The sequence below is a fragment of the Cupressus sempervirens genome, chromosome 7 (assembly GCF_028749045.1).
Source record: "Cupressus sempervirens isolate cs-2001-9-10 chromosome 7, ASM2874904v1, whole genome shotgun sequence".
Classification (NCBI taxonomy): Eukaryota; Viridiplantae; Streptophyta; class Pinopsida; order Cupressales; family Cupressaceae; genus Cupressus; species Cupressus sempervirens.
In genome coordinates this window covers 698026760-698048381 of record NC_143124.1, presented here as the reverse complement: position 1 = coordinate 698048381, position 21622 = coordinate 698026760, and the positions used below count along the sequence as shown (strand labels likewise).

At 36.7% G+C, this 21622-nt stretch overlaps 2 protein-coding genes across 2 annotated transcripts in view; one reads left to right on the top strand and one right to left on the bottom strand.

The window, feature by feature from the left end:
* Nucleotides 1-781: 781 nt before the first annotated feature.
* The window catches only part of TIM44-2 (translocase inner membrane subunit 44-2), a 39166-nt gene continuing 18325 nt past the window's right edge, over nucleotides 782-21622 (bottom strand). The window contains exons 5-14 of the mRNA XM_089792565.1: nucleotides 7689-7733; nucleotides 7166-7612; nucleotides 6941-7012; nucleotides 6791-6855; nucleotides 6561-6629; nucleotides 6411-6483; nucleotides 6161-6265; nucleotides 1530-1601; nucleotides 1330-1392; nucleotides 782-1202 (exon numbers count right to left, since the gene is read on the bottom strand). Coding sequence (XP_089648691.1) covers nucleotides 1071-1202; nucleotides 1330-1392; nucleotides 1530-1601; nucleotides 6161-6265; nucleotides 6411-6483; nucleotides 6561-6629; nucleotides 6791-6855; nucleotides 6941-7012; nucleotides 7166-7612; nucleotides 7689-7733 — 1143 coding nt within the window. The 3' untranslated portion in view covers nucleotides 782-1070. The remainder of the gene's footprint in view (nucleotides 1203-1329; nucleotides 1393-1529; nucleotides 1602-6160; nucleotides 6266-6410; nucleotides 6484-6560; nucleotides 6630-6790; nucleotides 6856-6940; nucleotides 7013-7165; nucleotides 7613-7688; nucleotides 7734-21622) is intronic.
* On the top strand, nucleotides 13180-14032 carry LOC149549128 (uncharacterized). Its single transcript, XM_089793669.1, has 2 exons — nucleotides 13180-13350; nucleotides 13469-14032. The coding sequence occupies exons 1-2, from the start codon at nucleotides 13180-13182 to the stop codon at nucleotides 14030-14032; spliced, it is 735 nt and encodes a 244-aa protein (XP_089649795.1).

The following is a 21622-nucleotide window of genomic DNA, read 5'->3' as shown; positions in this document are numbered from 1 at the left end:
TGCAAAATGTGACATTCTGGTTTAGCAATGAGAAAAGAAGACGAGTGTTATCCACCACAAGAATTGTCAACTTAAAATGATTGCATAGATGGCAATGTTTTATAACCACACAAATTTCCGGTGAAGGCTCTAGGTTTTTATCAACTTTGATAATGTACCCTTTCCAAAATGAGAAAAGTCACAGCCACCATATTCATACCTGCTTAAGAGATCCTTTATTGACGCTAATGGCCTTTGTTATTCGATCAGATTTTGTATACAACTATTGTCAGCAACATGCATACAAAGTGAACAAGTATAAATTGAAAAAAAACCACCATCACATTGTGCTACTATTGGGAGCATTCACGTGAAATTTCTGCACCGTGCAATTCAACCTCTGCTAATGGCTGTTCTTACACATCCCTTCTTCAAGACACAGCTTAGGCCACATTCACAACACCTTATTTGGAATCATATTAAGCACTTGCTAGAGATTCATGTTGAAAAAAATGGTTACTCCCCTTACAGTTTATTACACACATTAATATTAAATTAACTAAACCTAATAATAATCAAGGAAAACATCTTCAAACAAAGGTCCACCATCTAAAATCCCCTTGCCAGACAAGTATTTTAAGAGGCAATCTCTTGCGATTGCTCTGTTTAAACAAATAATATTCCAATTTAATTTAAACCTGTCTAATCTTTGAGTTATCGCAAAAAGATTTTGTGCACCAAATCTCGAGTTGGGCATTTGGTGATACAGCTGATATTTGAATGTAGCACCCAAAAACAGATGTAAAATCAAAAAATAATGGTGATGGCATTTCCTTATCAGCATTTGTAACAACATAAATGCAATCTCATCTACAACTTTCCCGCCAAGAATATGGCTACAAGAGATTTAAGACCTATAACGCCTTTTAATTTCAAAATTTTAAAAACCAGAATATGAATCATAACAGCTCTCTGCTATAACCATATACTACCAAAATCATAAAGTACATATAATTCGAATAAATCATACTCCCAAGAAATACTCTCTTGGAAGTGTATAAAGTTTTTCTTTCCTGAAATAAAAGACAAAATTAAATAAGGGATTGAATTCCCAATTGTTGCATCTCCCTCAACCTCCACGTAGGATATATTTCACCTTCTGCTATTTCTCCAGAATCCATCTGTTGCATTGCCCATGCATAATATATGGTGTGAATATCGTCCTGTCATGGTCAAATTGTCAAATTAAGAAACCTTTAAATTTATTACAGATGTATCCACCAGAATGTTGCTTTAGTTGTTGATGTGATAATATCAATAGAAATTTCTAGATGGTGTCCCATGTTTTACCTTTCCCCCCTCTGTGATTTTACCACTTCTGTCTCTCACGCAAAAAGTTTGCTGTGTCTGGAACTAAAGTATAAAATAAAATAAGTGAATAAACTGCTTCAAATTACCAAAAATCAAAATAAATGTTTCAGAATTTGAGCAAATGACTTGGAAAAATGCAAAACTAGAGATCAAATAATTGCATCAAGGATTCAACTCACAGCAATAATGATGATTGGTGTATCACCCATTAGTTTGGTTTCTTTGACTTCCACATCAGAAATGTGTAAAATCTATTCAGATAAATCAGTTAGAATCACATATACTACAGAAACTAGCTTTTGTGACACTTAACATGGCGGCTCTAAAAAAGGGTAGAATTACTCACATCCAACAACTTCCACAAAATTTCTTACCCTTCACATTAATAAGACATTCCACTTTATTTCACAAATAAACAGATGAATTTCAACAAACAAATACAATAGTACACGTAAAACATGTAAATTCATTTCAAATAAACTGTAAACTATCCTACCGGCACACAAATGCAACAATCAAAATGAACATCTCATTATTGTCACAATATTTGGTACTACAACTTCATCCTCAAAAGAAATTATCCTCAAGAGTTCAGGTCCTTCAATATTGAAATTTTCACATCTATTTTTCTAAAATAGATAAAGCTATGTATAGCCCCAATCATACCCAGGCATTCTGTATGCCATGCTATACACTGTAGAGTTACTAATCAAATGATGACTAATCCACCATTGATATGAAAAGAGTAAGCCACACAAAGTTCTCAACTTTCATATCCTGCAACTCGTTAGACCAGAATGGAATTCTCCATTACCTCCACTGTTTTTGAACAATAAAATTTGATATTGTTTTCCCACTCCATGGATTCCGAACAGACTAGACTCTCAAAGAATGCCTCTAATAGAAAGCTAGTGTTAAATTGGAAAAACAAATTATATGAGAAATGCACCACACCCCTCAAACCCTCATCCCCTAAGTGATTTCAGATAGGTGAGACATTGAAGAATGTCCCCTTGCCACCCCTGCTCATTATCCAATTCCCAGAACCATTGCAAAACACATCCCTGAAATCCAGGATTTTTGGAAACATTAAGGAGATGCCTGGACAGCCAACCATATGCCATGGCAAACAAAAAAGACTGCATCAATATGTGTGTGTGAGTAACTTTTTAGTGCCTTGTAAATAAACCCTTCAATGGCAATGTAAATGAAATAAAAGAAAAAGATTAGCTGCTGCATCGCTGCTGAGTGCTCAAGATTTCCAATGCTGCGACGCTATTTCTGTTACCAATTACAAGGAAGGAGGTTTGTGGGGTCAGTACACCTGCCCATGTGAGACAATTATAAATTTAAGCCCTAAACATTAAGCTTCAATAACATTTGAAATTTTCAACCCTGGCTGCCTATGTCGGAGCTTAACAGTGAGGAAAGATGAAAAGCGTACACAGCAATGTGATTCAGTATGTTTGTAAATTGCTAGTATGATAGCAGGTGGCTGCACATCTTTTGAGCCCCGTCTTGCGTCCATGCATTGAACAAGGCAATGAAAGACACGGGGAACATAGATTGGGTGATGCAAGTTGTGACAGACTAGAGACATTCAAATGTTCATTTGCAGACTCCACACCTTGCTCTCTTAAGGGTCATTTTTAAATGAGTTCAATCATGCTAGTTATGTAAACTTGTTAGAGAGGATGCTTATTGTGAATGTGCATCTATGTTTGATGGTCAATTCAAAGTGTAGAAGATGACCTAATGTTATTGTAAAATCAATATATACAATAGAGACGAAAGGCTCTATTTGTAAAAGATTGCAAGACAATGTTTCTGAAAAGGAAGGGATGGCTTTGTTGCCCAACACCGGGTTAGAAGGATTGTGGTTGATAAATTGTGGTAATCTTGATCATATCCAAAAGTTCTGTGGAACCAAGGAGGGTTTTAGCAACAGGTAATGTCGCAGAGCATTCTAAAGTGAAGGGAAAACCTTCTAGTTCTATGTATTCATGGCCAAATGGCCTGCGTACTATGTCGATCTTCTGTAATGTTTCTTCAATGGCCATTGAGTTACGATCTTCCCTTTTAGTAGTTGATTCTTATTTAGAATGTTTATTTTCAGTCTTCTGTTTCCGTTTTAGAAACCCTGTGTAATCTCTATTTAAGGAGCTTTCAATTTTCAACTGATTATCATATCACCTGATTCGAGCTCTACTAAAGAAAGATTGATCAAACAAAGGATCTGAGACAATTGGTGGTCTATGGTGAGGTAAGATGTTGATTATTTTACTATTAAATTGCTGATTTTTTGAAAATAGTAAATTGCTGTTTTACATTATAAGTTTCTAATTTTAATATTTTAATTTTATTGTTAAATGTTTCATCTTTAAAAGTTTCTAACTCGTTAATTTAATTCTTTTGAAATTTTTTATTGCATTTTGCAAATATATTTGCTCTTCATCTCACCTACTGTAGATGTCATTAGATGTGCTGATACCGATTCTCCTAGTGTTTGAGAGACATATGAGACATTTGACTATGTGCTTCGAAAGATAAAAAGGCAAACGAAAAGCTAATGAAGACCTTTCAAAAGATGTATTTAAATAAGGATTCTTCATTACTTTGCACACAATTGCATGCCTTCACAAATCTTCATGGCCCAACATTCAGTATAACAAAGGTGGAGATATATAGAGCTAAATTTGCTAAAACTAACCCTACCGGATGGGGTACATGTCACGAGAAGGATGCACCACAGTTGAAGATGCTTCCCATTTGCCTCCTTTCAAAAGTTGCCAGTTCCTCTGCTGCACAGAGAAATTTGTCCATACATGGCTTTAGCTACTCCATCAAGAGGAAACTTAACTCTATATGACTGAATAAGCTAGTGATCCTAAATAATGATCTTCAATTATAGGATCCTCAAACTCCAATATTAGCAAACTCCAATTTTATGTGTGCCGTTGATCCTAAAGACACTGCCCAAGTTGAAGAGGGATTGGTCAATATTCTGTAGGATGAGGTAGACCCTCACATTGACAGACTCATACAAGGACTCCAATTTTGATGCAATGTTGAGAGATGCAGATTAGGGCCAGCAATGTACGCTCCTGTTTTGTATTTTCATATTGTTATTAAAAGGGAAATGTAGACATCTAAACAGATGCAGATTTGGGCCAGCAATGTACTCTCTTTCATTTGTAGTTTCATATTGTAATTGAAAAGGAAATGTAGACATCTAAAATCATCCCTTCCAATCTTAGGCTAACCCGACCTATTGAATAATTATATCTTATTTAATTAATTAATTGACCCTACTAATATAATTATTTCCAAATAATTAGTTATATCAATCAGTATAACTATTCCAATGTATCAACTGGAGAGATTGGTGATAAAGAGAATGGAACAAAATACAATGATAAGATTGATGAATATGCAAAACAATGAGCAAGCCAATGATTCAGTGACCAAATTGTTTTTGTTCATTACATTTGGCAAGGCCTCCTTATTCCAAATGTATGTTGAGAGAGGCTATATGGTAGTTGGACCCTCTTACACTCCCCTTCAGAGAACATATAGATTACATACCTTCCTCCTCAACTGGCAATACTCAAAGGTGAGCATGCTGATGGGTACGAGATGCACATGGATTAGAATTGGTTGTTTCATTATCATTGACGGGTGGACTGATAGTTCAAATTGAACACTCGTTAATATTATTGTTACATCCTCTGCTAGTTTCTACTTTCTTAAAGCTATTGTTTGTTCTGGGAAACACAAAGATGTTAATTACAAGTTTGCAATTTTCAAAAAGGCTAAAAAGGAGGTTGGATCTTCTAATTTTATGCAAGTTGTGATAGATTGAACTCAAAAATTTTAAGTTGATTTGGTGATTGAGCATGCTTAAAATCATTTTTTTGGATTTTGTGTCGTTTACATGCTTTAAATGATGCTTTGAAAAGCATTAGTAAAATCATTTGGATGAAGACAGCAATTGCCAAAGCTAGAGCCATACTAGTCAGCCCTTACTTTCAATGGCTATGGTATTCTATTGCCTTGGCCGGCCCCAACTATTACCCAGGGTTTTAAGACTGATCTATTTATTAAGGCAGTGATAATCCATAAGACTGCAACTTCAAGCAGAATGACAACTCAACACTCTTTTTGGAGATCATGTCAACTTACTTAAAAAGGCTTAAAACTACTGAAGGTAAGCAAGGTATATTTACTATATGCACAAAACAGTGAATCCACATGTAAAAAATTTGGGTTTGCTTACCACCTCTCTGCTTCGAACTCTTCTTGCTTTTATTTTTTCTCAATTGAACCTGTCTTCCCCTTATATGAGCATCTAAATCCCCAAAACTACACAGCATTAAGTTAAAATAATATCAAAGTCACCTTCCCTTTGTCTTGTAGACAGCAATTGCATCTAATGTAAAAACCAGAGTTATTACTACACGGGTTTGGAACTGAAATAGTGTCAAGAGATTGCCTCTTACTAGTGCACAGTCAACTTCCCCTTTGGAGATGACTGGTTTAAAATTACAAGAAGCTATATAACAGACATACTCAGTCAAATAGCAATATAAATTCAAAGTACTGCCACATATTGACCCTCATGTACAAACAGAAACAAATAAGGTGGTGTTTAATTTTCTGATCAACCTTGAGCATTCACTGTCTATGCTTTGTGATGCACCATACCATAAACCACATATAATGGATATATTCCAAGAAAATAAGAGTGGGTGGAGATAGCAACCTAGTGTTGACAATATTCAAAATAAAAATATCTGTAGATCTAGAATACCTTGTTGTCAAAGAAGATTCCTTGGCTTTCATATGCCCTTCGCTCTGCTTTGCATCTATCAATCACTTCAAAGCTACAATTTTTTTTCAGAGTTTCCAAATCACCCTGCACATTATCCCAGATGCTTGCTACAATCAACTCTATCCTGTGCTCTCACATCCAACATGATATAAATATTACCCAGAATAGCATCCTCACATATATATTTAAAACATTCCACAAAAGGCATTGATAGTTGCTAGTATCATACCTTAAGGTAGGCTTGAAGGGTGGGCTTAATCATCTCCTGCACATCAGCTATAAAATCTGGCAAAGAAAAATACCTGTATGAAAAGTAAACTTTCAGCCCAAAGTATCTACTATATATTAGTATAAATACGAGTGAGCAAAGTCATCTTACGGATCACGTCGACGTATTTCCTTGTATGATATTGCTGCTGCAGATTCACCAAAAATGGTTTCATTCAAACTGCAAAAATAAAACCATACCATAGCTTCATGTACAAGGAATGCAAAAGTGTACTGCAATAATGGGAAGCCCTATTCCTTTGTACTTTCAAAAAACTATGTAAGTAGTAAAAAGGACACGTAAAACTACACAACATTCCACCTCAATACAGAGCATCTTACTCTTGAATTTTGTGAACAACAGGACTGTCACTTGTTTCCCACCGCTCTCTTATATCTTCTGCTAACTATAAAGAGGCAGCCAGTTAATAGCATGATTATGAGAATTAAAGATATAAAAAAGATTTGCATTGAAACAAAATTTGTGCATACCTCTTGACTCTTAGAAACAGCAGGATGCTCACCAATTCCCCTGACCCGCTTGTACACTGGGTGTCCACGTGCCTGCATCCACAAATAGAATCAGATAAAGGGATATGTGCAAATATACATAGGAATGAAAAGAAAACAATTTCAACCATTAAAAGATATAAAAATAATAATGAGGTCAGCATAAGAATATGCAAGGTTCAAGTTTCAAAATGTCATAGAATTTACCTTCTCTTTAAATTCTTCCCACTTCTTCCCCCAGCGAGTCTGTTTTACCCCTACTGGTATAACGCTTGTTGCACTACTCCTTTCTTTATAGGCTGATGCTGCAGCTGCATTCTCCATTTTTCGCCTCCTAGATGGTGTGGATGTAAGCTCATCCTTTACAAGATTGTATCCCTTTTTTGTTACATCAACAATTTTCGCTTCTCTTAAAGATTTGAATGCAGCTGCAGTAGAGGAGGAAGCAAAAGAAACACCCTTTCCAATCTTGTGAAATAGTGTTTCATTTGTTGCACTTGCTTCCTGTGAACTTGTAGAGTCCGTAGCCTCAGTTTGTGCAGTACCTGATGTTGAGCTATCTTCATGGTTACTCCTGCTGCCTGTCTCAGACTTCGTCTTTTCTTTAGACCCATCTGTTCCAACCTTGAAAGTTTTTTCACCAAACCCTTTTGCCTGCAATAGGTCTAGATTAACAGCACTGCTTACTGGTCATGCACAATTTTGACATAATGCTTTATTATTAGCTTACCTGTTCAGTTGCAGTGGAGATCTTATCCTTCATTACAGCAGACACCTAGGCATGCAACCATACCGTGTCAAAAAATCGTATCTCAGTTCACAGACTTTGCTGCTTCAGAAAAAGGAAAAAGAAAAAGAAAAACTAAAATACATTTTATCCTTCATTACAGCAGTTTACAACCCAACACTATTGATATGAATGCAAGTTAATTTAGGCTGGGGTCCCATTGACGGGCACTTCCTTCAAAATAGAGCAAGTGGCTGCTGAGATTTTTTCGGAATATTTAATGGTGAGCGGTCTCGTGAAATTTTTAATTTGTTTCAGCTAAAAAGAATTAGCTCCTGAATTTTAAGAAAGGTGGCAGTCCCATGAATTTTAGAGTGAAGATAATTTAAGATTTTAAATTTATTTTTCAGTTTTGGTGCAAAGACAATTAGCAATTACTGACATATGACAAAAAATCCCTAAGCTGGTGAGGTTATTTCCAGCCCCACCCCATTTCTACCTGCTCAAATTGAGAGGGCTAAGGAGTCGGAGCTCCTATTTTCTAGGTAAATACCATGGGATGAACCTTCAACTCCCTGAAAAACATTACCATAGGACTTCTTCCCACTCCACAAAAATAGAGCCCAAGCCCCCTCCATAAGATCCCTGCATTAGTGCTACTGCTAGGATATATTCTGTATTTAAATAAAACTTAATCCCAAAATTATAGAAAAACAGCCCATGCCTGTGTAAAGTTTTAAAAGCCCACAAAAAACTACAGGAAGTTTCTGATAAACTTGTGCAATCACTTCAAATCATAACGACTGTTGAAGCAATCTGTGCAAGTTCAAAAAAAGATGTCTACCTGATTCCTTCATTCCTAAGACATCACATACAGACTTGAGATGTTTCTCATTACTTGAGATGTTTCTCATTACAGGTACTCGTGGGTAATGCTTCCAGAATCACAAAAATCAAATAACCTCAAGGTTCCTTATTTGCCTTGGTCTGATCTACTTTTCTGGGAAAGGGATGAAAATGAGCTTTCCATCTTGCATTTAACAATGTCTGCAAATCAAAGTGATGAATCCTGGTATCGGTTCAGCTTTGTGTTTGACGGTTTGGTTTGAGGATTCAGTCAGTAAAATCAGTGTTCTATCCATCCAAACCAAAGAATCCGAACTCACCACAAGTCGTGCAAGTTTGTCGAGTTGGCGAGCCAAGGAAGACTCAGCAAATTTTGCCCATAACTGCCATGACTTGGTGAGTCAGCGAGTTATTGCAAAACCCTCTGAATCGGAACTGGACAACTTAGGCCAGCGAACAGCCAATTTGCTATCCACTAAAACATCAAAACAAAAAGAAAATCCTACATTTTTTTGTATTTCTTTTCCATTTAACCCTAAAAGGTATTCTAATTGCTAGTTGTGAGAAGAAGAGAGGAAAAGTGAGAGAGAGAGAAAGAAAGAGAGAGAGAGAGAGAGAGGGAGAGAGGAAGGAAAACAATAGGCCATATGTTTGCAACCAGCAAGGAAGAAGAGTATCAAAAAGACAACAAATCAATTTGGGGAGATCACAGGGTTGCATTCAGAACATCAAGGAGACCACAGCAAGATTTTTCAACTCATTTGAAAGAGGTAAGTGTTAAACTTTCTAGATTTTATTGGTTGTTTGGTGCATGTTAATGCATTTTTTGTTTATTTGTTATAATGTTTTTAGAACTTCTTTTTTTTACATTGAAATTGTTTACAAATCTTGTGCTCATTCAAGCAACTACATAAGAATTACAACCTTATTCAAGCTCTTTTCAAGCAACCACAACAAATACAACCAATAGAAGACCAAGAGTCACAACTTAGAATTCCACAAAGATGTCCCTCTTGGGATTTGAACCAGGGTCTCCACAATGAGAATTCATTGTTTCAACCAACTAAGCTAAACCCCTTCGACTTTAGTTTTAACTTTCAAAATCATGAATGCTTTATATTAAAATACAAATTGCATACTTCAATAAGAGAAGTAGAATAACAGCAAGTGCAAACCCTACATTTTTTTAGAAAAATATTGTGAAGTGTATTTACAACTTCTTAAAAAATGTAGGGTTTGCTGATTTTCCCTATTAGTTTGTATTTAACACTTCACAAAATTTTATTATTGCAGCAACCTCCACATTTTAAAAACATTCATTTTCACAATGCCTCAAAAGGATGAGGCTTGGAGATATACCGAAGATTTTCCTGCCAGACCAAAAAATCAAACAAAAATGTTATTAAAGAAATCAATTTTGGGGGCATCAGTAGATTTAAATATCATATTGCCGCCATACCTGGCCCCAATATTGAGGCATGTAAAAAATAATCTGTGGAGGCAAAACATTTTTGTTATGTCCACTTAGGAACACATGCACAAGAAAAAGTAACTAGGAAGAGGCAAATGGACGAGGTACATGCTATTGGGCCCCTTCATCCACATCCACATCCGCAGGCTGTGTTGGTGAGAATTCTATAAGGCCTCCCCTTCATTCTAGTGCTTTTGCTAGTGTTGATGCTTCTGCTCCTGCTAATGGCACTGTTACCTTTGGCCCTAAAGTATAGAGATCGAAGTTGGATCGTTTTTTTTGTGCCACGCAGTACTCCTACAGCACAACCCTTGCTCCAGAGGATGGGTTGGAACAAGGAGAACCTTGATGTTGTAAAAAGACAAATTTGCAAGTTTTGGTACTTTTGCAACATTACATTTATTGCAGCCAGGTGAATCTTTTTATTTGATTTTTTTAAGTTATAAGTAAATTTTAAGATTTATAGTTTGAATTTGAAACTTCGAAGTTGAACTCTACTTTGTCTAATGATCCAATCATATAATCTATTTGTGACAGGCCTCCTTATTGGCAAGGCATAGTAGAAATTGTAACCATTTGTGGTGCAGAGATTAAAGTTACCTAATGCTGAGTTAAATGGGCCCCTATTGTTAGAAATGGTTGAGGATATGAAAGTTAAACTAAAGGACCATAGACAGTCTTGAGGCCAAAAGGGTTGCAACATCATGACAGATAGTTGAATGGATGGGAGGAATGGAACAATCCTAGAAAAATTAGTTTCCTACGGGGGTGATTGATCATTCTACTTCTCAAAATGCATTGAATAATTTAAATTATGATGTGTTCATTGATCCATGATAATTGATAATTATTTTTCTCTATTTTCCTATGCTCCACGGGGACGCGTCCCCTGCCTCTATACCCTAGTACTCGTACCAGGTACGAAACGAGAAAGTGGGTACGAATTTTGGCCGTACCCTGCAACGTCCCTTTTTGAGGGAAAAAGGGACGATCCCCGAAACGCCAAAAAAAATTTCATAGGAAACTTGGGTACAAATTCCCGTACTGGGGACGGCGTTCCGGTCCCTCGCCCATACCCTTTTGCCCACGCTGTCCCCTATTTTCCAACCGGCTGCGGGTGAGTTAAAAAATTTTAAAAAAAGATTTTTTTTTTATTTTTTAAATGTAGTCTTTTCTAGTCCGCCCAAAGCCCACATGGATGTTAACCCTAATGTGTCTTCTTAAATAGTTAAAGTTGGAGTTCATTGCTCATTTGGAGTTGTTTGCAAGTTGGGAAGAGGAAGAGGAAAACATTCAACAACAACAAAAGAGGAGTGTGTTTTGGAAGTGGAAGAGGAGGTTTTGTCTTCATTTCTACTTCATTCCAGGTATATTTTTTATTTTCTTTTTGTTTGATTCAAACTTCATTGTTGTTTGTTGTCATTTTTCATTTTTTTCAATGACATAGAGAGGGCATGTTAATGGAACATTGAAATAAATAAAAATTTTATAACTTGTAGCACTATACTATAAATCATTGTAAAATCCAAAGGCAAAAACATGAGCAGCAATGAGAGTGAGGGAAGTAGTGATAGCATGGTAGTTGCCATGCAAGAAACTCAAGTGTCACAATTACAAAGACCAAGAAAAAGACCTAGGGCAGCCATTGATGAGCCTAATGTAGATGTCCCTACGGAAGATGCAATGCCTAATCCATTTGAGTGCCCTTCCAAAGCCCTAAAAGAATATGCCAAAGGCCCATTCAACCCTAAGAAACCTCTCCTACAATTTGCCACAAAAGTAGACAAGAATAAGAAGAAAAATTTGGGGGGTAGTAGGGAATGGGAGTGTCATATATGTAAGAAGCATTATTTTGGGAGCTACACAAGAGTGTATTACCATCTTTTATGGATAGGTGGGCAAGGGGTGAAAGGTTGCAAAAAAATTATGGAGGAAGAAAAACTTGAGGCCAATAGGTTGTATGTGGAGGGGGAGTTATTGAAATCCAAGGGTCCTACAAGTAGCACACCCACACCCTCATTGACTCCCACTAGCACTATTAGTAAAGGGAAGGGAAAGGCCAAGACTAAGAGAGATACCAATGTGGCTGATTTATTTAACATACAAGCAAAAGAGAGAGCTGAAGAGTCCATTGGCAGATTTCTTGTTGCTCATGGCATACCATACCATGTTTCTCGTTCCTCATTCTATAAACAAATGTGCAAAGATATTTATGCTGCTGGTCCCTCATTTGTACCACCAAGAGAGACTAAATTACGCACCACTATCCTTGACAAAGAGTACTCAAAAGTAAACATTTTGATGGAGGATATGAGACAAACATGGATGAGTGATGGATGTTCTATTATCATGGATGGTTGGACCGATATCAAACATCGGCCACTCATCAATCTTATTGTCACTAGTACAGCAGGGACCTATTTTCTTAGAGCCTTTGATTGTTCGGGAAAAAAGAAGGATGCATCCTTCCAATTTAAAATTTTGAAGGATGCTATAGAAGAGGTAGGGGCTTCAAATGTTGTGCAAGTAGTCACTGATTCAGCCCGGGTGTGTAAATCAGCTGGATTGATAGTAGAGAGCACCTATACACACATTTTTTGGACCCCATGTTGTGTACATGCATTGAATAACACCTTGAAGGACTTTGGGAAAATTGATTGGATAAAGACTATGGTGTTTGAGGCTAGAGACGTGCAAATGTTTATTTGCAATCATCACACATCTCTTGCATTATTTAGGACATTTTCCAAAAAAGAATTCCTCAAGCCTATGGAGACTCAATGTGCTAGCTACTTCATTTTGTTGGAGAGGATATTTGAGGTCCAAGAGGCCTTACAATCCATGGTGGTCAATGCAGAGTGGAATAGATGGCATGAATCAAGCACCCCAGATGGAAGACTTGTCAAATGAAGAATCCTGGATGAGAATTGGTGGATCACAATGAGGTAAGAAACTTAAGAATTGGTGGACATCATAATTGTTATTATTGCTGATTTAATTTTTTTTTAAATCTGATTTAAGCACTTGCTGATTTTTTTAACATATGATGTTTCTCACTTGCAATTTTCTTTCATTTGTAGATACATTTGCTCCTTCATTGACCCTATTGTGTAGGTCATTAGATATGCTGATACTGACTCTCCTAGCCTTGGAGAGATTTATGAGACCTTTGATAGCATGCTTGGAAAGATCAAGCAAGTTGTTAAAGATAAGGAACCTACTTTGGAGTTCTATGAGGAGCACCTTAAGCCCATTGTAATGAAAAGGTGGAACACTATAAACACCCCACTTCATATGGTAGCCTATGCACCAAGGCCTAGGAGAGTGCCTCCATCTAATGATGAGGAGGTGAGTTTAATTTATTAAAGAATTCTGATTTTATAATACGTTTTTAAAATTCTTATTTTATTTGTAAAGTTTATAAACTCTAAGTTCTCACTTCTTAATTTTTGTTTGTTCAATATAGGTGAAGGAGGGCTTCTTCAAGGCCCTTTCAAAAATGTATAGTGCAGAGGATGCTGCAAAAATTCGAGGGCAATGGCTTGACTTTGCCAATCTTCGTGGTCCAACATTTGGTAGACCAGAGGCGAGGACTGATAGAGCTACATTAGCTCAAAAGGACCCGATTGGATGGTGGACATGGCATGGTAGAGACGCACCTGAGCTGAAAGCCCTTGCCACCCGTCTTCTCTCACAGGTTGCGAGTTCCTCTGCTGCAGAGAGGAATTGGTCTACATATAGCTTCATTCAATCGGTCAAGAGGAACAACCTTACCTCTAGACGATCGGAGAAGCTTGTGGCTATTCATAGTGTATTGCGACTACAGGAGCGACAGAGTCTTGAGTATCGACAGACTCCAGCACTATGCTGGGATGTTAATCTTGAGGATGCATTGCAAATTGATGAGGATAACACACCCCCAGGGCTGCTTGGTGTTCCATTGGATGAGGACCCTTTGCCTACCCCTGCCAGTGATTCAGAGGATGAGATTGATGATGATCTTGATTTAGATAAAGATTTAGATTCCTAGATGACAGCCATATATTTGGCTTTCCGCCTTTCAGATACTCAGATACATTATTGCTTTTGATTATTATGGAGTTGGACATCTCATTTACACTTTTAGTATTTACTTTCATTATGTCATTTTGATTTTCATTCCATGCATGATGATGATAGATTGATGCTTGGAGCCTTTGGGCATTTTTGCTAATTGTATGCGATATTCGGATATATCATCATATCATATTCTCATTCTGATTTTAATCTTAATAGTTTTCAATTTCCATGTATTCTATGGTGAATGGTTTATCAATGTTATGATTTATCATTGTTATGGTATGCATATCAAAAATATATCTCTAAAGAAATCTAATTCTCCATATATAAAAAATTTAAAATCCCCTATATTTTAGAGCCGTCCCCTAACAACCCGTCCCCTAAATTTTGGCTTTGACCCGTACCCGTACTGAAAACACGTTCACGTCCCCTAAAATGTCCCCGTCCCGGAAACTCCGTGGAGCATTGCTATTTTCAAGATCCACCGCGTGTTCTTCAACCCTATTGATGCTGCCTCACATGTGAAAAATGTCACATACTTATGTGAGTCTATTGAGGAAGTCATACAAAAGGTGTGGAAAGAAAATATGGTGCAAGTTGTGACAGATAATGCAACAAGTTATGTTGATGCAGGTAAACTAACTTCGCAAGTTTTGGTGGACAGGCATATATGAATTTATTTAAGATTTTCTAAACACGTCTAAATTTCTAATTAATTTAAAATTGCTACACGTAAACTTTTGGTGGAGAGGCATAATGCAACAAGTTATGTTGATGCAGGTAAACTTTTAACTTGCCAAGTTTTGGTGGAGAGGAATATATGAATTTATTTAAAATTTACTAAACAAGTCTAAATTTCTAATTAATTTAAAATTGTTACAAGTAAACTTTTGGTGGAAAGGCACCCGAAAAATAATTGGTCTCCATGTGTGGCCCATGACCATGACTTCATGTTGGCGGATATTAGTAAGGTTTAAATGGGTGAAATCAAGCATTGAAAGCGCCAAAAAAATTTGCAAATTTATCTAAAATCATGTAGACCTTAGCATTATGAGGCATTGCACAAGGCAAAAGGAGTTGGCTCGTCTTGGTATCACAAGGTTTGCCTCAAATTTTCTCGCACTAAAATCCTTGATGAAATAAACGGCAGCAATTGAGACGCATGTTTTTTGGTGAAAAGTGGACTTCCTCATCCTATCCTACCACCATTACAGCGATAGATGTAGTAAATTGCATTTTTGATGAACCAGGTCTTTGGACCCAAGGTGAAGAAATCGTACGGGTAAATTTATTACAATTTAACATTTAGTACTTACTATTTTATTAATTTATATACCTATTTTTGTTTCATTAACAATTTTGCTTTTTTTTTATTTAATTTGTTACTTAACTGCTTTTGTTTTAAGTTATGTGCAAGTCATTGAGCCCCTCGTAATTCTCCTACGTGTTGTTGATGAATAGAAGCCCTCTTTGAGCTATATATATGAGGTCATTAGATCCATATATGCAGGAGCTGCGGATAACTATGGTCCCATTTGGGAGATAATTGATAAGAGATGGCAAAGCCAACTTCACAGGCATATCCATACAATAGATTATGACCTCAATCCAGCATTTCATTTTTGTATAGACTTCAAGGCATATGAGAACGTTCTTAGCAGCCTATGTATAGTGGTACAAAAGATGTGTAGTGATGGCACAACCTCAACTACAATAATTGAGATGGATAAATAAAATAATGAAGAGGTAAGTTTCTCAAGCAAGATGTGCACAGACACTCGAACGGAATTGCTACCGAGTAGAAATCTCTTATTAAGTTTATGGCTTATAAGATATGCATTTTAATTTATTTTTCTATACTCCAAAATTTTCTTTTCTTTTCCTTGTTTCAGATAGATGGTGGCAAAAGTTTGGGCCCTCAACCCCAAACCTTCAAAAATTGTCATTGATATAACGAGTCAACCAAGTAGCCTTCTGGATGTGAGCACAATTGGTCCATTTTGGACACCAACTCCTCTCCGATAACTCTAGCGGAGTTTGATCCAAAGCCTCAATTGCTCACTGAGTCTACCGATCTCATCTTCCCTAAGGACGACCAAGCAAACATAAAGGCTAATGTTGTAGCTATTGTAGAAGAGGAGGATAAAGCATGATACAATTGATGTGGATCATTGCAACACCTCGCATGCAAAGACTTTGGTTAATCACCCCTCCAAGACCTACCTCAAACACCTTTGTAGAAGGCAAGCAGGGTACTACGAAGATGAGGCTAAGATTGAGGATGGGGCTGAGCTAGAGGCTAAGCCATAGACTTGTGTTTTTCTACAATCACATATATGTTTGAGAACATTTAATGTCATAGATTTGATCAATTTTATATACTTTGACAACATTTATAATTCTACTGATCTATGTATTCTATTTCCTTCAGCTGCAATTACATTTGTATGTGATCAAATTATCTACTATTTGATGATGTTATAGTCTCTTCAAGTTTTATTCAATAATGAGTACATGAAACAAATTTTAAAGCTCTAAAAATCTCTAAATTCCAAGGGTTTTTTTTTTTTTTTTTCATTTTGTCGAGCAGTTGCTAAATCATAGTCAAGTTATGAGTCAGTTCGAGCTGAGTTCAGGTTTAAGACCTATGATCCATTCAATAATATATAAAATTTACAAATATATTTATATTTGCACTAGAAATTAAGTGCAGAATACCACATTGCATTTTATATCACCATAAATATTAAAATTACTGCACTATCAATTACTCCAATTTGCATGTCATGATATACATTAAAATTAAGAATAACAACTTCAACAATGACCAATCGATGATCAGGCTTCAATGTCATATAGATCTTCAAAATACCATCATCCTAATCAATATTAGATAACATGGGTATATTAATATTAGAGGCATAATTACATGATTAATCAAGGCTCGCCTAAACTTGCCAAGTTCTGATTTGAGCTAAACATACAAAGGCTCAATGACCCATCACCTAAGTACTTGACAAATCTGAGTGTCAATCCCAATAGGTAGGCTTGGCAAAGTCCAATGAAATCAAGAATTTAAAAAATTGAAAATGTTTTAACACAAAAGCTTAAAAGTTGATCATTTTTCAAAGGGTTTCAAAAACTCTTGGATGATGGTAAACCCAATTATTTTGAAATATGGCATGCACTGTGAAGGTCTATATGATCTTTAAGGCTTTGACTTGATCTTGGTTGGCAAGAGATGCACCCCTCAACCCTATAATTCTATCACCACAAGGAGCCCACTCAAGCATCGCCCACAAACCGTGAAAGCGGCACTGCCCCCAATCCCTTACTCTACCCTTAAAACAAAAAATGAAAGTAATTTTGGGCAATGTGAGATGGAATAGCAGCAATTTTTTGTCATTTCAACTTGTTCCCAATTAAAATTCCTAGTAATTTAATTAGATTTATACTTCCTATTTGATAAGTCAAATTGTCGTGGCTTTATACTTCCTATTTGATAAGTCAAACTGACATGACCCCCAATTTGACAAAAGAGGAACAGCAAAGTGAAGAATGAGATGGTCTTACACATGTAACACTTCACCATTTCATTGAACCCGAAACATGCTATAGCTGTTACTCTCTAGTAGTCATGAATGTTGCAGACCCAATATAATTAGAATTATTAACCGCTTGAAGGAGCTGTTCCTATTCACTTAAGAGACATGTGATCTCCTTAAAGACAAGATTAAGAATTAATTACAATTAGAAGAGCACAATCTGAGGGAATAGTCTAGTTAAGAAAGGACATACCATTTGTGTCATGTCCCTGCCAATGTAAGAGATCAAAGCCTTAAGAATCAGATCACAGCCTTTTACCACTCAAATTTAGTCTATTAAGTTAATAAAATTAAACGAATAAATAACAGTTTAAGTGTTTATTAGTTAACGCAGGGATTATTAAATATTAAGCAGTCATTAGCAAAGGATAGCAAAGGGCAGTGATCAGGAGACATGATCATTTAAAGGGCTATCTCTTTTCAAAGAGACATGTCTCCCAAAACCAGAGATGTAAATGAAATAAGAAATGGTGATCAAAGATAGGGCCTAGGTGATAAAAAAAAGTATTGGAATGGAGGTAAAAGAGAAGCGCACACTTAGAAATAAGGGTTTTCCTCAATTTTAAACAAGATTGAAATGATACAGAATCCATATTTGAATTTATGTGTTCATGAAGTGTCATACAAGGTCCTGTCATGAATATACAAAAAGGTGGGTGCTAAATGCTTCCAATGTAGGACATTACATATAGATGGATCAACGATCAAATGGTTTCCTTGTATCATTTGAGACTATCATGGTAAATTGATTTAGATGAATTCCGATCAAATCATTTATAATTCTCAATGCAGATTGATCAAAATTGTCTCAAAGAAAATCCTGAGGACCAATAACAAGGCAAAAGCGTAAACATTACTAGGCATGCAACTACTCAAAACATGTCCTTAGAATAAGGTGATTTGACATGGTAATTGTATTTCAAATATAAAATAAAGTTTACAATATATAGGTGTTGCCAAGTTTTAGTTGCCCCTTTTTTGTTTTGATTGAGATTTTTGGTTAGATTGAGAATGTGCTATACATGAAGTATGTCCAAGTGTGTCTTAGGTAACTTACTTCTCATCTTTCCCAAGCCATCTACTTTCTTCCATTTCGGCTTTCTTGTTTATCTAGTCTGTGTGGGATTTAGCTGGTCTAGGAGTTATTGGTTTGTACTCTAGCGTCTTCCCGATGGGAAGTAGGTTATTCTTCACCTCATTATCAAGTACCTGGTCCTAACATTTCATTTTCCACGACTTCGGAGATCTCAAGCAACTCTTCCCCTTCAAGAGAACCACTTCAAGTGTGGATCCGAGGAACAAAGCAATCGTAGTTGATGATAAGTCTCAAATGTGATTCTGTCAAAATCAGAGGCTTGCGAGGTTATGGACGGAAGCAAATGCAAATGTCACTAAAGGTTTGGAGAAATAAGACTAAGTGTATCAAGTATTATGAGTTTATGGATGATCTACTGCACATTGATGGAAATGAAGCCATTAGTCTCTGCTTCCGATGCCCACATGAATTTAAGATAGAAGTCTATCCCAAGGACTGCGGGACTATATAATGACTTGCAATTGTTAAGAGGTGATCAGAAACTAAGCATCGAGACCTCCACAAAGAAATAAAGGTAAAGGGTTGCTTACAAGATCTCAAATTGGGAAATGTGGTCGTAAAGGGTATTTTCCACCTTAAGGTAACAAAGGAGCCAATTTTTTGAAGAGTGTAAAAAGAGTAAAGGATGCCCTAAAGTATGAATATTCCTCAGACACTCCCATCAGATGCTTCTGGAAATGTCAATAATAAAAGGCGACCCCGATACAAAGAGAAAGTAGTACTAAAAGCTTTCGGCAAAAAGAAGAAGAATGAAGTGCGCGCACTACCAAAGGATTACTGCCCATGCTGCATTTCTGAGTAAAGGGAAAGCGACTTGCGGAAAAGTTAAGTGTATCTCTCTCTCTCCCTCGTATATAAGTGCTATTAAATATTTGTGCATTCCCAACTTTGATGGAAAGTAGGGCACTTCTCGTAAAGATAAAACACTCATGCAAAGTCCTATCACTCTAGTGAAGTAATAGTGCTTCCGGAAATGTTATATTTGGTGTGCAAATAACAAAAATTTAAAATAGCCATTATTCAAAGAATTAAATGCAAATCTTTCCGTTGTGAACGTTGGCCGAACTTAATTTTGTTCGTGTGGTGCCAACATTTGAATCCATCTACCTATTTCACTAGGATTGCTGGTATTTCCCTTATTCAAGCATATTTAAAACGGCTATTTATCGAAATTTACATCCTGTGTAATCATTTGGCGAATGGCAATCAAAGCTTTTGTTTATGAGAAACTTATTGGCCTAAAGAGTGAACTAAAAGAGTTATCTAACACATCCTTCAAATTCTATAATTTAGGTGATCTTCGCAGAAGGCTTAATTCTCAACCTCTTCACCCAATCACTCGAAAACTCAGAGATAGTGGATTGGCCAAGGCAGCTAGATTTCCTATGGTTGTACATGCACCTAAGCTTGTTCGAGAGTGCATAGGACAATATGACCCAAAAACAAAGCAGATTTTGTTTCTAGACCAGTCTATTATCCTGTCTATCAACAAGGCCTTGATGCACTCTGCATTCGACATCCCAATCAAGGAACAGTATTGTGACATAGATTTCATGACTTTTGCGCGTCCATGTTCAATCAAAAGAAGACTTAGACGGGAGGACATGCAGAAGACCTAGTTCTAGACTGCCCGCTCGAAGCAGAGCAAGATGCCAAAAACTCTATTTGGCACAAATATGAAGCAAGAAATTGTAGAGGCTAAAAGGAAAAGAAGAGATATTGGAATTTTTTGAGCATCATTTCTTTCTGGTGCAAGGAATTTGTGCAGAAAATATGCACATAGATTGGGCACAAATCATCTGCCATGAACTCTCAGCATGGTTAAATTCAGCCAAAGGCTTCGGGCAATTCTACATGTCTTCTTATTTGATTCATGCCCTAGTGACTCACCAAAAATGGCCTAGCCTCCCTTGCATTCAAGATTACAATGAGAATACTAAAAGTTTATGAGTTTTACCCACATCTACAACTACAGAGAAGTTACAAGGAGTATGTGGCGGTTAATGATCCCTTCACAATGAGGTTATGTCATGAATTGCACATGATGCCCAGAGAGGAGATTCTCACCTGAAGCAATTTCAGCAATAAGTCAATTCGGATGTTCATTCATCCAGCTCCCGAGTTTCTCCTATTTACTGAGAGGAGCTTATGACGGATTCCCTAAGAAATTGCCAAAAATATTCGAAGGACAAAGTGGCGTTGGTCGAGTTGTGTGGATAGATCCTAGAAGTAAACACTCTTTGTTCTAATGTAAAAAAGATTGCCGAAATTTCATTTCCTATAGTGGTTGGCCTGTATTCTTGTGCCCCTAGATCGAATGCCAGAAATCTAGTGAAAAGTTTTGAAGGCAAGATCAAGTTCCTAGATTATGAGGTGCTCAGGCCTCAATATGATCCAATTGATTTTGTAAAGGATCATTTGAAATTGGGATATGCCTACAGGCATGTCTCAGACATTGAAGATTATTAGTCTAGGTGTCTTAATGAGTACCAAACTAGAGAGAGATTTTGGTCACGGCTAACTATTGATGAAATTAAAGTATATAACAATTCTATTGATGTTTCTGACCTTGCAAATGATGGAGGCTTCATAAATCCCACATCATATGAAAAGATCAAGAACACCCTAATTCTATCCACCCCATATGCTAGCCCAGTTATTGATACCATGAAGGTCCTCATGTGAGGGATCATTAAAAGAACTGATAAATGGGTTAAATGGACTCGAGCAAGGAAGAAAAGAACAGGAAGTACTGGTTCCACAAGAGGAGTTTCATTTGGGGCCCCTCAATCGACCGCAGCGACAAACACCACAGCTATTACTTCAAGTGTTGCTGGTCCTGCTCAATCCACTGGACAGG